The sequence below is a fragment of the Ovis canadensis genome, chromosome 11 (genome assembly GCF_042477335.2).
Source record: "Ovis canadensis isolate MfBH-ARS-UI-01 breed Bighorn chromosome 11, ARS-UI_OviCan_v2, whole genome shotgun sequence".
NCBI lineage: Eukaryota > Metazoa > Chordata > Mammalia > Artiodactyla > Bovidae > Ovis > Ovis canadensis.
Window position 1 is genome coordinate 69040981 of NC_091255.1, and position 15988 is coordinate 69056968.

At 50.7% G+C, this 15988-nt stretch overlaps 1 protein-coding gene across 3 annotated transcripts in view; it reads right to left on the minus strand.

The window, feature by feature from the left end:
• Positions 1–374: 374 nt before the first annotated feature.
• Positions 375–15988, minus strand: part of MAP2K6 (mitogen-activated protein kinase kinase 6) — a 108442-nt gene continuing 92828 nt past the window's right edge. For all 3 annotated transcript variants that reach the window (XM_069542233.1, XM_069542236.1, XM_069542235.1), the window contains exons 9-12: positions 15218–15295; positions 13185–13324; positions 6787–6832; positions 375–710 (exon numbers count right to left, since the gene is read on the minus strand). In XM_069542233.1, the coding sequence (XP_069398334.1) occupies positions 633–710; positions 6787–6832; positions 13185–13324; positions 15218–15295 (342 nt within the window). In that variant the 3' untranslated portion in view covers positions 375–632. The remainder of the gene's footprint in view (positions 711–6786; positions 6833–13184; positions 13325–15217; positions 15296–15988) is intronic.

The window sequence follows — 15988 nt, forward strand, 5'->3', positions numbered from 1 at the left end:
TGGGGCAGAAATTGAGGAACACGGCAGCAGCCACAGCAGCTGGAACAGGTGTGCCACTTGAACTCCCGGTGGAGACTTTCATCAGAATCCCAAAGGTGCGCATGGAATAATCTCTTCCGGACCACAGACACGATCCAACTTAAAAAATAAAAAAGCCTATAAATACTGCCAACCCAATCTTGTCTTTCGTCTCTCCCTCCTCTCATAAAATGGAATCTTGTCAGCCAACCGCTTAAACATAAATATTAAAGTAATAAGTGGGGCAGACTACAGATCTACCTACAATTTCATCACTACTGTAGCACCTTTTTTACCTTTTTACCAATGTATCCGTTTCGTAAAGAACAGAAGTCTGAAAAGCTTAGGGACTCATATGACACGTCATTAAATATTTAATCACCTTTTTAAGTCCTAAGCCTTTATCATATTTCATCCATCTAGACAGTTCATCCTATAACTATAGATTCCAAGGCCCCCTTTGGAGGGGCAAAAAGAGAAAATGGGAAAGAAAAAAACCTTCTGAGAGGCAGGGTTAAATTATCTCAAAGATGAGTTTCTATTGGTGCTTTAGTGAACATCAGCCTGTAAACCCACCAATCCACAGGAGGGTCAACCGATGGAGTCCATGGTTTTTAGTCTCCAAGAATCGATTTTACAAAAGATGCCACGTCTGTCGCTTTGGATTCGTGTAGGGTGAAAAACGGATGTTGCTGGTGAAGAAAAGAAAAATGCCTGTGTTAATACTGGTCTCTGACAACGCATGCGATTAGCAATGGACAGATCTGGTTAGTTAACAAACCAAGTGCCCCTATCAGGCTTAAACTGGATTCTTTCCACCCCTTCCCAAACCAAGTAACCGAGTACACACTCAGGGATGCAGATTCTTAAAGATGTCATTTAGCTGCTGCTTCTATCTTGGTATCGCTTTTTGATTCCATGACAGAGTAGCCACTGCTTTAAAACGTGCGTATGTACCTAGGCTGTGCACACCCCATGCACGTGTGCTGGGCATGCGTACCAAGCTGCTTCTGTCGTGTCCGACTCTGTGCTGCCTGATGGACCGTAGCCTGCCAGGCTCCTCTGTCCATGGGATTCTCTGGGCAAGAATACTGGAGTGGGTTGCCATGCCCTCCTCCAGGGGATCTTCCCCACCCAGGGATCAAGCCCACGTCTCTTACGGCTTCTGCACTGGCAGGCAGGTTCTTTACCACTAGAGCCATCAGGGAAGGCCGTATACATCCCATCAACAGGTAAATACAAGGAAGAGCAAAGATGGCTCAAAGATTCAGTTTACAAATAACCCTGTCACCTAGAAAGTAATCTTCAAACAAAGTAGCAAAATAATAAGACATTTTAGAGATTTAGGCACATTCAGTTCCCAAGGAGTGGTAGAATGAGAAACCAGTTTTTGGAACAGTAAACGGGCATTGCTCGTGCTTAACACTGGAGGGCTGGTTTTAAACAGCTAGCAGTGTTACTTTTTATGTCACACCTATTGATAACAGGGCTTCCCTGGTGACTCAGACAGTAGAGAACCTGCCTGCAACGTGGGAGACCTGGGTCCGATCCCTGGGAGGATCCCGTGGAGGAGAGCACGGCAACCCACTCCAGTATCCTTGCCTGGAGAATCCCATGGACAGAGGAGCCTGGTGGGCTACAGTCTACGGGGTTGCAAAGAGTCGGACACGGCTGAACCATGAAGCACAGCACACTGAGAAAGAGTGATCCTTATGTCTCTCCACGAAGATCTGATCCTTGTGGCAAATAAAGTAGCCTGCCCAACCCTAGATCTGGGTGGAGAAAATTCATCTTGGAGATTAAAAACCGAGAAGCAAAAAGGTGGTCTCTGCTCATGCTGCTCAGATTCCGTAAACTTGACATCACGTCCTGCTCTTTGCTGGGGGAAGAAGCATGGTCCAACGCAGGAAGCCACACGTTTCAAAACGATTCTGAAGGAAACGAAGCCAGAGGCTCTGCCCCAGGGCCGTCCTCCTCAAGTAGCTCAACTCAGTGACGGGAAGCGCCTGGCTGACACCCGGGAACCTCACACCCCCAGTTAGGAGTGGACACATCAGCTCACGGTCCACAGTCCTCCCAGTACAATCAAAACTAACCGATCAAACCAAAAAGAACAATTCCTCCTGGCGGAACTTAGAGCCTGAGCTAGCAGGGCCCCCTCCCAACTGTCTGGAGGCATTGCTCCTGTCAGGGACCTGTCAACAGCTAAATATGAGCGTTTCTGCACACAGACGTGTAGGTGACTCACTCCGCTTCCCCTGACTTTGAGGATTTTAGTTCACAGCCTACGTGTTGCCTAGCTCTAGGTTTCCTAATTATATTCGTTTTAAACCTGAGAGCACAGGGCTGGATGACTCAGCGCTGTGGGAACTGGAATGCCCACCCATGGACATTTTAGAAAACAATGCAGAGGAAGGGAACTAAGAAAGCAAGCCCCAAATAAGGTCGGTGGTCACCACTAAGTACAGTGACTCAGAAAAAGAGAGAGGTTTTCTGGCTTTGCCACTGGGTGCTTCATAGCCATATCAACCAGAGCCCCAGGTGCGGGTGCAGCCTCTGCAGCCCCCCGGAAGAATAAACTACTTCTGCTCACTAACCACTCACACAGCACCCTTACCGAGTGTTTTACCATCGTGCTTATTAACTTTCCCACATCCCCTCGACATTTAGAGATCTTTTCATGTCCTTTGAAGCCTTTCACTATCAAAACAGGACACGTCCGGTCTCAGCGTGTCTCAGGGACTACTCCCAACGCCCGCCAGCCCCATCCTGTCTTTCGGTCGGTGGTGGCTCAGGGGATCTAGCCTAGGTCTGCGACGAAATTCCATAACCGCACCTGATGTCTCGAAGGAAAAAAACACAACTCCTCAGGCACCTTTCGGTTCATTCTCAGGCCGGGAAAGCACCGTGAGAGCCAGGGGCAGGGGGGCAGGCAGGCATGTGAACATGGAAAGTGTGATGCGTCTCCTGTGTGGGTTTCGAGGCTGTAAAAGGCTGGGAGGGAACCAGTGGCTTCGAGAAGCGGCCGACTAAGAATAGCCAGGAGAGCAACCAGGAGACAGCAGAGGCGACGCCGCGGAATCGCCCCCAGACCGCAGACCCAGGCTGGGCTTCTCAGAAGCTGGGGCGGGGTGGGGAGGGCACTGGACTTCCCTGGTGGTCAAGCGGTGAAAAATCCCGCCTGCCGACGCCGGGGACACGGGCTCGCTCCCTGTTCCCGCAGAGCCCGTGTGCCACGCGGCACCAGAGCGTCTGCGTCACGACTACGGACGCCGGTGTGCCCTCGCGCATGCGCAGCGGCGCCCGACCCTGCAACTCAAGGGGTGCGCAGCAATGAAGACCCCGCGCAGCCACTAATTAATTAACGAAGAGGGGCCAGGTACAGGGAGAACTTGAACACCCAGCCTGGAGCATCGCCACCAGCGCCAAGAGTCTCCAGCTCCCCTGCAAGACCACAGTTTAGGTCAGTCAGCCCTGCCTAGGGCTTCCCTGGAGGCCCAGATGGTAAGGAACCCACCTGCCAACGCAGAAGACGCAGGCTTTACCCCTGGGTGGGGAAGATCCCCGGGAGGAGGAAATGGCAACCCACTCCAGGGTTCTTGCCTGGAGAATCCCATGGACAGAGGGGCCTGGCACGCTGCAGTCCACGAAGTCACAGAGTCGGACACAACTTGGCAACTAAGCAACAACACCATCTCTGTTTAACAATGTGGTTCAATCTAGGACATCCCGGGATGTTCAGAGGACATAATCACCTCCCTGGACCATCACTGGAGTCACCTGGGTTTTGTTTCTGGTGGTTTTCATCTAGGATAGGGGTCAACAATTGATGGACCGGGGGCCAAATCCAGAGGACTGCCTATTTCTGAAACAGTTTTATTGGTACACAGCCACACTCCTGTGTCTACCCACTGAGTATGGCAGCTCTCAGGCTAAAACAGAAGTCAAGTTGTCGCGGCAGCCCACAGAGCCTGAAGTATCTACTTTATTGTGGTCCGACTCTTTTGCAACCTTATAGACTGTAGCCCGCCAGGCTCCCCAATCCATGGGATTCTCCAGGCAAAAAGTACTGGAGTGGGTTGCCATTTTTTCCTCCATGGGAATCTTCCCGACCCAGGGATCGAACCTGTGTGTCCTGCATGGACAGTTTGTTAACCACGAGTCACCTGGGAAGCACGAACCCTGTCTATCCAACAATCCTTTACAAAAATGCTGGCTGGCCTCATACCCCAAAGAACAAGTCCTACTCAGTTACGGCCCCCAGTGGGAGCTTGAAAGAGAAAGCAGATGAGATGACCTTAAACTCTGTCCATGCCTCAACCCAAACAGGGAACAGAACATTTGGGATTTCTATAAGAGGTACATGTCTGGGTTGGGGCTTTAATTATACTGTTCTTCACCTAGAAAGAGGATTTTTTTTTTCTACCTCTTCACCAACTCCTACAACCTCAACAATCGCCTCTCAGCATGTGTTTTCCTGAGGCTTCACCCGAAGCATTTGGACTCAGAGTTTCCACTGAGAAACCTCAATCCCACCGGAAAGCAGGAGGCAGTCGTGACCTCACAAGGCAAGTCCATCCCCAGTGCCACGAAGACGGCTGCCATAAAAGGCTGGGGCGGGGGGGAGGGGGACGGCAGTGATCTGCACGGTCCTACAGCACTAATGTGCAGACCACCAGAGCCCACGGTGTCGGGACAGATGGCAAAGGCAGCTTCAATGTCAGTTGCCCAAGGGTGTTAAGCGAGGACTCAGCAATTTTTCTCAAGTGTGCTCCATTGAAACCTCTGTTAAGAAGTCACTTGGAAAAAAAAAAAAAAAAAGAAGTCACTTGGAAGAGGGGCTTGGGGGGAAACAGGGCATGCATTTTCAATAGTCAGACATATAAAGAAAACATACTTTCATCTGAAAAAAAAAGTGACAAAGAAGGCACCTTTAAAACAAGAGTACAGAACGCCCCACGAACCACTCTATGCGGGTTGCACTTTATGTGGGATCAAAATTTAAAATGCTCCGGGGGTTGCACAAGAATTCTAAAACAAAGTAGCCAGGATTGAAAAGGCCCCCGGCTGGCTACTATCCACATAAGCAGAGAGGAAATGTTGAACCAAAACGTGCGGCAGGCTAAGAGCTTCTCAAGCATGACTCACCTCCCCTTCTGCCTCAACCGTGGGTGTTAGTTGAATGCTGAGTCCCCACGGGCTGCCTTTATAATTCATTGTGTTATTTTTTTTTAATATTTATTTATTTATTGGCCATGCTGCAGGACATGTAGGATCTTAGTTCCCTGCTGCTGCTGCTGCTAAGTCACTTGTCGTGTCCTGACTCTGTGCGACCCCATAGACAGCAGCCCACCAGGCTCCGCCATCCCTGGGAGTCTCCAGGCAAGAACACTGGAGTGGGTTGCCATTCCCTTCTCCAGTTAGTTCCCTGACCAGGGATCGAACCCATGACTCCTGTAGTGGAAATGCAAAGTCCTAACCACCGGACCACCAGGCAAATCCCGGGGCTGTCTTTCTATTTTATTGGTTTATTTTTATTTATTGGCTTTGCTGAGAGGCTCTTGGGATCTTAGTTCCCAGACCAGGGATTGAACCCACGTCCCCTGCAGCACAGGCGTGGAGTGTTAGCCAGTGGACCATCAAGGAAAATCCCAGGGCTGCCTTTTTAAAGGGGACAAAGATGCCCCAAAAAATGCCCAGTCCGTCTCTCCTCAAACTCTTCCCAGCATCTATTCAGTCATCCAGTCGACATATGGTTCAGACTTAAATTCAAGCTTAACCAGAAGAACTGAAAATCCACGGGATCTGCTGAGGCCAGCCAGGTGCGCTCTCGTCTCCCGGCAACTTTCAAGTATACGGTCGAGTGGCGGCGACTCTAGCCCCCACGCAGGTCTTACTCGTCTGGGAAACAGAAACTTGTGTTCTCTGACCGCCTTTATCCATTGCCCCCAACCCACACACGCCTGGCAACCACCAGTCCACACTCCGTAAACTGTTTTTTTAAGATTCCACACTTCAGTGAGATCATGCAGTATTCGCTTTTTCTGTCTGACTTATTTCACTTAGAATAATGCCCTCACGTTGTTGTAAATGACAGGATTTCCTTTTTTAATGTTTGAGTAATATTCCATTGTGTGCGCGTGTGGATATGTATTACGTTTTCTTTATCTCTGCATTCATTAATGGACACTCAGATTGTTTCCACATCTTGGCCGAGATAAATAATGCTGCAGTGAACTTGGGGGTTCAGATATTTCTTCAAGATAGTGACTTCATTTCCTTCAGATCTGTGCCCAGAAGTGGAATCATTAATCATAAGATGGTGCTATTTTTAATGTCGTGAGGTTTTCTATCCTGGCTGGACCAGTTCGCATCCCACCAGGGAGCCTCTTTTCTCTGCATCTTCCCCAGAGTTCCTCTCTCATCTTTCAAACCTTCCAGATGTGAGATGATGTCTGACTGTGCTTTTTTTTTTTTAATAATATGTTCTTTTTTAAAGGCTTTTTTTTTTTTTGGATGTGGGTCATTTTTAAGGTCCTTGTTGAATTTGTTACAATACTGCTTCTGTTTTATGTTCGGGTTTTCCGGCCACGAGGCACGTGGGATCTTAACTCCCTGACCAGGGATCGAACTGGCACCCCCTGCATTAGGAAGGCAGAGAGGTAACCGCTAGACCACCTGGGAAGTCCGGATCATGACTTAGATGTCATCCCCTTCCCCTGTTCCAGCTGTTAGTCTGGACTCATCTACTCCCCTAACAATACTCACCATAAGCTCTGGATATGTTGGCCTTTCTTTGGAATTCTTCTTCAAGCTTAAAGGAAAAAAAAAATCACATTAAAATCTAGAAACCATCTGTGTTTCCACTAGACTAGGATTTCAGAACCTGCAGAAGACCAAACAGAACCACCTTTAAAAATGTACTGAAAACATAAATCTCCTGCCTCGACTTTCCTCTCAGTTACGCTGCCTGGCGGTGCTTGAAATCACTCTGTACCTTAACAGGAAGGCTGAGGCTGTGTGCATTTGCTTTCCTTACGTTTCTTAACCAACGACATAAAAACTAGTCTTTATTATATATCAAAATATATATTCACTTTCCTTCAAAACAGCTTTTAATCCACCCCCTCTTGCAAAGACCCTGACAGGTGTTTCTTAAATTACCGTTGTCTGTTCATTATCTCCAGTACCTGGTTCTCTCTGCTTCTGATCTCCTTGCAGGTACAATTTGCTTTTATATGTTTTCTGCTGAACCTGCTTGAGACAGAAGCACTACGGACGCAGAACGCCTGAGGCCACTGCTGCTCAACGACCGCTCGGCTGATGACTGGGAAAGCTTGCTGGCCGTGGACTTGGCAGTGGCTCTTCTCAGAAACCCCTGGCGGCCCTGCGCTACGCAAGGGGTGCCCGTCATCCAGCTGTCTGCACACACGGGCCTTTAATCACATCTGATACCAGAGGCAACAGTCATAAAACCACAGTGAGAAGAGACCCACCCCTTCATCCACCTGCAGCCTTAAAATGGAAGAGAAAAGAAAGTTTATTTGGAGTTGGAATCCCAGGTTACAGAATGGAAGAAAGGATGGTTTTGAAAAGTATGATTTGCAAGGCAACCTGCAGAGCCCTCTGCCCATGGGCCCTAAAACCATCCACGAGTGGAAGGGACGTCTGCCTGGCGTGGAAGGAACTCAAAAAGTGACGGGATAGTGGGTGGCCGGGATTTGCGCTAATGGACCACCTGGAGCAAGTGAGACCTGTGAGGTGTGACGTGAGCCCCGCTCCACGGAGGGTGACAATCAAGGGCAGGCCCAGATACCGAACCAGAGATGGAAACGGCTGAAATGACCGGGGTTGAAAAAAACTCGAGATTAAAAAAAAAAAAAAAGGAAGCTTTTTGAATCAAAACAGCCAAGAGCAGCCTCCCCACGGTGGAGGGCAGGGAGCCTGAGACAGGGAACAGGCAGAGGCAGGGACAGAGAGCTGACTGCGGGCCAGTCCACGCCCAGCGACCTCACTGCCCGGACAGCTGGCCGTCCCAACTGAGGCTCAAACAACAAGTGAGAGAGGAAGCCCGCGCATTACGGCCGGGCTGCCGCAGGAAGGCGTGTCTGCGTGCAATGAGACCTCCAGCCCCCACCGATGAAGCCTCGTGTGCCTACGTGCTGCGACTCCAGAAGCTCCACCAGCGGTCCCCAGCTGCAGGTGGCTTTGCTGTCCAAGGCACACTCAGGGACCTCTGGAGGGCACTTCTGGTTAACGCAGCTGGTGGTGCTGGGGGCTGTAATTCACATCTAACAGGTGGAAACCGAGGCTGTCGCTCAACATCCCATAACGCCCAGGACAGTTGCCCAGCAAGCACTTTGATTTCTTTCTTTTTTTGAGAAGTATAAGCAAAAAAACTCAGCTACTGGAGGACGACCACTCTACAGTAACGCGTTGGCCTCTGCCACACATCAAGATTTATCTTTTCAAAAAAGAATTCCTAAAACCTCAAAGATTGCTGCTGAACAGGTTATTTTTGACTTATGGCCTCCGATTAGAAAGCTTGAAATGTACAAGCACTACTGCAGAGTATTGACGGAAAATACTTACACAGCACACCAAAGCTGTTTATTGATTTAATGTAACTGATACAACCCATTCTCTCCACCTTTTAAATCAAGAACACTTCAAAACACGGGCTAAGAATAGCAAAATACTCAGGGTAAGGTTAGGGAGAAAAGCAAATTTTCCATGTTGAATAGGAAGCACTTGAAATTCAGCACCAAATAACAACTGTGGAGTTCAAAGCTACACCAATTTCTTTTTGGATCAGAGTCAGACTTTTGAATTTTCAAGTGGCTTGTCGTTTTCAAGCGTGCAATTAGCTAACTGCCCTAATTCCCCTTCCAAATGCCACAACACACACTCCTGACCGTAGCTGACACTGAAACACGGCTCCGCGCCGTGCTGAGAGCTGCTAGCTTCAAGTGTGTGCTGAGCCGAGGGGTTCTCCCCCTTTGAATCCCCCCGAAATGACCGTTTCCCAGAAGGGCTCCTGGGAGCATCCACAGAAGAAAAACACAGCTCGCCTCATACATTTGTCCTGAGCTTCGTAAATACCCAGGGCCTCTTTTTACCGTCCTTCCTGAACAAGTCAGCAACTATGTTTGATCGTCTCTGTTTTGCGCCTGTTTCTCTGAGTCAGATAGGACCAGCGTCTGGGCGGGTCTCTGACCTCCAACGGACTTCGGGCCGGTGGACGGGGCACTGAGCTCTTAAACAGGCCTGAAGGCTCAGCAGGAAGGAAATCAAGCTTTGGGGCACTTGGCTCAGCTGGTCTCTAGGGAGCGACTCTCAGTCCCCAAGCCTGTGTCCATCTAAAAGAGGTTATGGTGAAAGAACGCAAGCCTGCCAAGATTCCATTTTTGTAAAAACTCATTTGTGAAACCTTCTGCAGGACCAGGGTGTAAGGCCTTTCCATTTCTCTATTGTGAATCGCAAACAAGGCCTAGATGGCCAGCTCCTCCAGGAACTCTTTAAAGCCCTGAGATAAGAAAGCCACATGGGTGTCCCTGGTGGCTCAGTGGTGAAGAATCCACCAGGCTTGATCCCTGCCCAGGAAGATCCCACGTGCCGCAGAGCTACTAAGCCTGCGCACCACAACTCCTGAGCCTGTGCTCTGGAGCCCGGGAGACACAGTCTTGAGTCCATGAGCCGCAAATGCCGAAGCCCACGTGCCCAGAGCCCGTGGTTGGCAGCGAGAGAAGCCATGCGTGCCCGCATGCCGGAAGCGGAGAGGAGCCCCCAGCTCTGAGACCAAAAAGGCCGAGCAGCAATGAAGACGCGGCCCGGCCAAAAATAAAAGCAAACAGATAAATAAACTAAATTATATACAAAAAAAGGCGGCCACGTGTAGGAAAGGAAGAGTAGGAACACGCCTCTCTGAAAATAAGTACAGAAAGGAAGGGTTTGTCGGAAATCTCTGCTGTTGCTGCTTTTCTTCAAGTTCATATGGAATGAACGTCTTGACTCGCTTTGGTTTTCTCTTCTCCCCTTACCCCCTCTGATGTTACTGCTAAAGAAGGATGCCAGCGGAACCCTGGGCTCTATCAAGTCATAACTTGGGGAGTGATAGCAGATGCGTGCCCTACTCCCCCGCAAAAATCAGATCACGGCATCCGGTCCCATCACTTCCTGGCAAACAGAAGTGGAAAAAGTGGAAACGGTGACAGATTTTATTTTCTTGAGCTCCAAAATCACTGCAGACGGTGACTGCAGCCACAAAGCTAAAAGATGTTTGCTCCTGGGGAGACTAGCTGTGATAAACCTAGGCAGCATATTCAAAAGCAGAGACATCACTTTGCCGACAAAAGTCCATATAGCCAAAGCTCTGGGTTTTCCAGAAGTCATGTACTGATGTGAGAATTGGACCATAAAGAAGGCTGACTGCCAAAGAATTGATGCTTTCAAACTGTGGTGCTGGAGAATACTCTCGAGGGCTTGAGGGTCCCATGGACTTCAAGGAGATCAAACCAGTCCATCCTAAAGGAAATCAACCCTGAATATTCACTGGAAGGACTGAAGCTCCAGTACTTTGGCCGCCTGATGCAAAGAGCTGGAAAAGACCCTGATGCTGGGAAGGATTGAAGGCAGGAGGAGAATGGGGTGACAGAGGATGAGATGGTTGGATGGCATCACCAACTCGATGGACATGAGTTTGAGTGAACTCTGGGAGATGGTGAAGGATAGGGAAGCCTGGCGTGCTGCAGCCCACAGGGTCACAAAGAGTCAGATACGACTGAGCGACTGAACAACCACAACAACAATCAGCTGACCAGCAGTGACCAGTGGACTGTGACCACCCAGCGGAGGCCCCAGATGAAAGCGCAGCAGCAGAGGATGCGGCTCCTGGGGCCAAACAGAGAGAGGAGAAGCGGGCAAAGCCAGCCCTGCCGACGGCCACGAAGACACTCCGCCCTGTGGGCGGGGCCGGCCAGCGCGCTGCACGGAGAGCAGCCACACAAACTGCACCTTTCACAAACGCGTGCGAACATGAGAATTAGGGACCTTTCAGTTCTCCAAGGCGTTCGTCTAAAAAACAAACCTGTGAAAAGCTCCAACACTTTGACTCTAGGGGAAGTTCTAGGTAAGAAGAAAAGTTGATGAAAGATAAAGTAATTGAATGATTTCTCAATAAATTGTAGAAGAGAAGCAGCTTTCTGAACGGAAGGCAGTTGACAACCGGTCCACAGATGGTAGGCATAAGTCAGGGGTTCTGACGACAGCGCTCCAGGAAAATGATGTGGGAACGTCCCATCAACCCTGGTATTCAGGACCACCCCCTCCCAGACCAATTGAATCAGAATCTCTGAGGCCAAGGGGCACATCTGAAAGGTGCGTCACATTGTATAAGCGGGCAACTGGAGCTGAGAACCATTAGATTAAACTGGTGACTTACACCAGGCCATTTGGCTTTGTCAAGCTTTTCACACCAGCTTTGTTCTTATCAAAGTTTTCTGAAGTCCCCAGAATCTTGGGGAAAAGGGCCAGGTGGGAGAAAGGTTACAAAGCAGAGAGTCTGAAAAGCGCTTCCTTAAATAAGATCCTTCCTCCTCACCACCCCTCTGGAGAATGACGGGTCTGAACCATCCAAGATGAATCATTCCTTTCCTCCGTGACCTTTAAACCCTCGAGGACAAGGAACAAACAACAGACACCAGGTCCCTGAAACCAGAAGGCACGATCCTGAAGCCATCTCAGCCAGGCAGGCGTAACCACCACACCTGGAGGCCCTAGCAAGGAGAGCAGAGAGGGGACACCACCCAGGCGCCCAGGGGAAAGCACTGATACGCAAATCCAGCGGCATCCAACAGGCGAGCGTCACACCGCCCATCACTCCAGCCTCTCCGGCCATTCAGCCAAGACTGAAACAAAAACAACGGCAAGCCAGCCTCATATGTCTTTAGGGGAAAGTACCAGGGGTGACGGGCCTGGAGCTGGTGAAAAACCCAAGGGGCCTTCGCTTCACAAACAACAGACAGCTGCTTGGTGCTACCACGTTTTGCAGTAAAAGTTGCATTCAGAATGCCTCTTCCAAAGCGCGTGGCGGCCAAGGAAGGGTAACCTTGAGGAAGCCAGCCTCTCCAACGGGCGGCGGAACACCAGCCCCTTCCTTAGCACCAAGGGAGCAGGGCCGGTCCCCTGGGCGACCACAGCCGGGCTTCCAGCATCTCCGACGGCCTCTGCCCCAGCTCACAGCTGCACAGCAGTGCCCAGGATCACGGCCTGCGCTCCGTCACAGTACCGTCTTTCCAGCATCCCTTGCAATGATCATCAGTATCAAGGCATGCCGGGCACCCTGGGGCCCGTGCAGACGGAAATCACCAGGTTTTCTGGAGAAAAACAATCCCCTCTTCTAGTTCCCTCGATTCCACCAGCGATTTCCATGAAAGCAAACTCACGGCATCAGTATGGCTCTGTCCATCTCTCCACCCCAACTTTATTTTCCCTTCTCAGATGTGCCCCCTCCCCAGCTGGAACTGTCCACTGTCCACTTCCGGGCAAACAGAGCCGTCAGTGAGCAAGTGTTCTCTAAGAATCAGCCTAAAACACCAAAATCACTCGGTAAGACTTCCAGGTGCCTAAGGGCAGCTCTGAATGTAGCCTCCGTCGTCTTCTCCAGGGTAATTCTTTGCGTCATATCTCCTGTCCACCCGAGCCCTCCCGTGGGTCCCCCCCTCTCTCTTTACGCCCTGGCCCACATCAAATGGCTCAGCCTCTCATGAAACAGTTTCCCATGCCTGTGACGGGGTGCATGAGGTTCCTCCCACCTGGAACACCTCCTCCTCCTCCACTTCCCTTTTCCCTGGCACACACCTCACCTGGTCCCAGCTCGGGATTTATCTCCTCCAGAAACTCTCCCCTAAGGCCTTTCCTCTGAGTTGCCCCCAAAGACCCAGTGCCCATCTCCCTCTGGACCTGGGCTAGAATGACTGAGCAGGGACACTCCCCTCTGTGGCTCTGAGCTCAGCGGGGACCAGGCAGAGCCATAGTTGTTGCTTAGCAACAAGGATATACTCCATCAACACTGGGGGTGGATGTGGGCACGTGGATTGGACCGATGGAGGAAGTCAGGAGGGCCCCTTCCGCCTTCGCCCTGGCTTCTGGGAGACGGGCTGTCTTACCACTGTGAGGTAAAGTCAACAAACTCTTCGGAGAACTTGTCTGCGGGCAGCTGCGGCGACGGCTCCTCCACCACCTGTTTGAGCTGCTGGAAAGGAGTCCCCCACGAGTCGTAGGGAAACCGGAGGATGGCCAGCTCGATCTGGAGGGGAGAGGTGCACAGGAGATGAGAGCTGACTCTGGGCTACTGGGTACCGGGCAGCCGCTGGGGCATCCACGTCGCCCCAGGAGAACCGGGGGGCAACCAGACAGAGACGGTCGGGTGAACCGTGCAGAGGGGACGCCATTGATGCCATGTTCGCTAGCAGTGTGCCTTCAGTCCTGGAGCTAGGGGTGACATCGTCCGGGAGACAGCCCCTCAAGCCTGTATAAAAGCGGGTCCTCACTTAAGAGGAAATCCACCCTGAATATTCACTGGAAGGACTGATGCTGAAGCTCCAATACTTTGGCCACCTGATGCGAAGAACTGACTCACTGGGAAAGACCCTGATGCTGGGAAAGATTGAAGGTAGGAAGAGAAGGGGACGACAGAGGATGAGATGGCTGGATGGCATCACCGACTCAATGGACATGAGTTTGACTAAACTCCGGGAGTTGGTGATGGACAGGGAAGCCTAGCGTGCTGCAGTCCATGGGGTCGCAAAGAGTCGAACACGACTGAGCGACTGAACAACAACCTCGCTGACACCCAGCGCGGCACTTCATAAAACTCTGAGCCAGCAGTGTGCAACTTCAGGAGGAAAGGGGCCAGGTGAGCCTAAAAAGCAGTTCTCGCCCCAAGACGCTTACCTCTGCTGCCATCTGCTGGTCACACGCTGGAATGAAAACAAACTGGGCCAAATGACTGCTCTGTTTTTGGACTTGAGTAAAGGCCGCTTTGCTGTTACAAGATCACGTGCCTTCTGGGCAAGGATGTGAAACAGCTCACGGGATTTACTCAGCTGCTGTGTCTGGGAAGGAACCAGGACCACCATGGATCCTTCCAGACCTCGGTGATACACTGAAAATTTACGATCAGCAGTTACAAATCGGGCTCTCACCGTATATAACTTCAGGGCTGTGCCTGAGGAAATGAGTCTGTTCATTACTATGTGTTGGGGCTATACCTGTAGTCAACAGCCAAGACTTCTCTCATAACCATATTCTGAGAAGCTGAGCCCATGTCTTGGATAACAATGCTCTCCATATCAGGGTCTAGGACAGGTGGTATAGACGTTTGAGACAGGTGGTATAGGAGTTTGAGACGGACGTGTACACAGTGCTGTCTTTAAAACAGACAACGCACAAGGGCCTGCTGTACAGCACAGGGGACTCGGCTCAACATTCTGTAATAACCTAAGTGGGAAAGGAATTTGAAAAAAACAGATACAAGGATAACTGCATCGCTTCACTGGACTCCTGAAACCACACAACACTGTTAATCAACTAGGTGGCTGAGAGGGCGAGGAATCTGCCTGCAGTGCGGGAGACCTGGGTCCAGTCCCTGGGTCAGGAAGGTCCCCTGGAGAAGGCAATGGCTACTCATTCCAGTATTCTCGCCTAGGAAATCCCATAGACAGAGGAGCCTGGCGGGCTACAGTCCATGGGATTGTGAAGAGTCAGACACACTGAGCAACTAACAAAGCATGCTCCAATAGAAAACAAATTTTTGAAAAAAAGCTCTATCAGGGTCCAAGCTCGTGCTCTTGGAGTATCCTGAGCTTCTGCATGCTTGATTCGAGTAGTTTACATTTAAGCCGTAAGGATAACTCTCAGGAACGGCAGCCAGACCCTCTCGGTTTACAGCTCAGGACAGGGAGACCGGCTGTGGGACTCCATCCGTCACTCAAAGGGGGCTAAACTCCTTGGAGGCAGAATGAGGAGAACTGGGTTTGCCCAGCTCCAGTTCAGTGTTTCTGCCGCCCCGCTCTGCAGACGATCTTGCTCTCTCACGTCAGCTTCAAGGGCGTCCACCTCTTGCTCTCGACGTCCGCCCCAGCCCAGCTTCATGCCCCAACCCCCTGCCCCCCAGCCCACAATTATTATCACACGCTACCATGGTGATGCCCAAACTCCAGATGTCGGACTTCACGCTGTATCCCTTCTGGTTGAGCTCTGGGTTTATTCTCTCGGGCTGCAAAGCAGAAGAAGACAACTGAGAAGACATTCTTGGCTCGGTGAAGTCTGGGGGGCGGGGTGGCAGTGGCTGCCAAGTGGGCGGCTGTGAGCCACTCACATGCCTCCCGAGCCAGGAGTCTCACTCACGACAGTGAAGACCGACATCTCCACGGAGCTTACAGACATCTTTTCCTGGAGACAACGATGCATCAGAGTCCCCTCACAACTCAAAAGCAACTTCAGTTTGGCCTTACAAAGAGCATGACATACAGTATACCATTACTCTGCCCGCCTCGAAGTTTCCTCGTTTAAAAGACCAACAGTCCAGGGACTTCCTTGGCGGTCCAGTGGTTAAGCCTCCTCCTTCCAGGGGGGAACATGGGTTTGATCCCTGGTCGGGGAACTAAGATCCCGTATGCTGCAAGGCAACTAAGTTCTGCACCCTGCAACTAAGACTCAAGGCAGCCAAATAAAAGAATAAAATACCAACAGTCCAGAACTCAGTAAAAACAATCCGCAAGAGTCACTGGGCTACTGTCTGGTATTAACAGACCTCAGCCACTTTTAGGTAATCGTGGACACAAAGCTTTTAAATTCCAAGCGCGTGTTCATTTCCAAATAGAATGTTTACAGTAGAAGTCCCTTAACTTAAAGGGAATCCCAAGGTCTCTGGCAAAAGCAGTGAACCTTCACAGCTACGAGGCTCCCT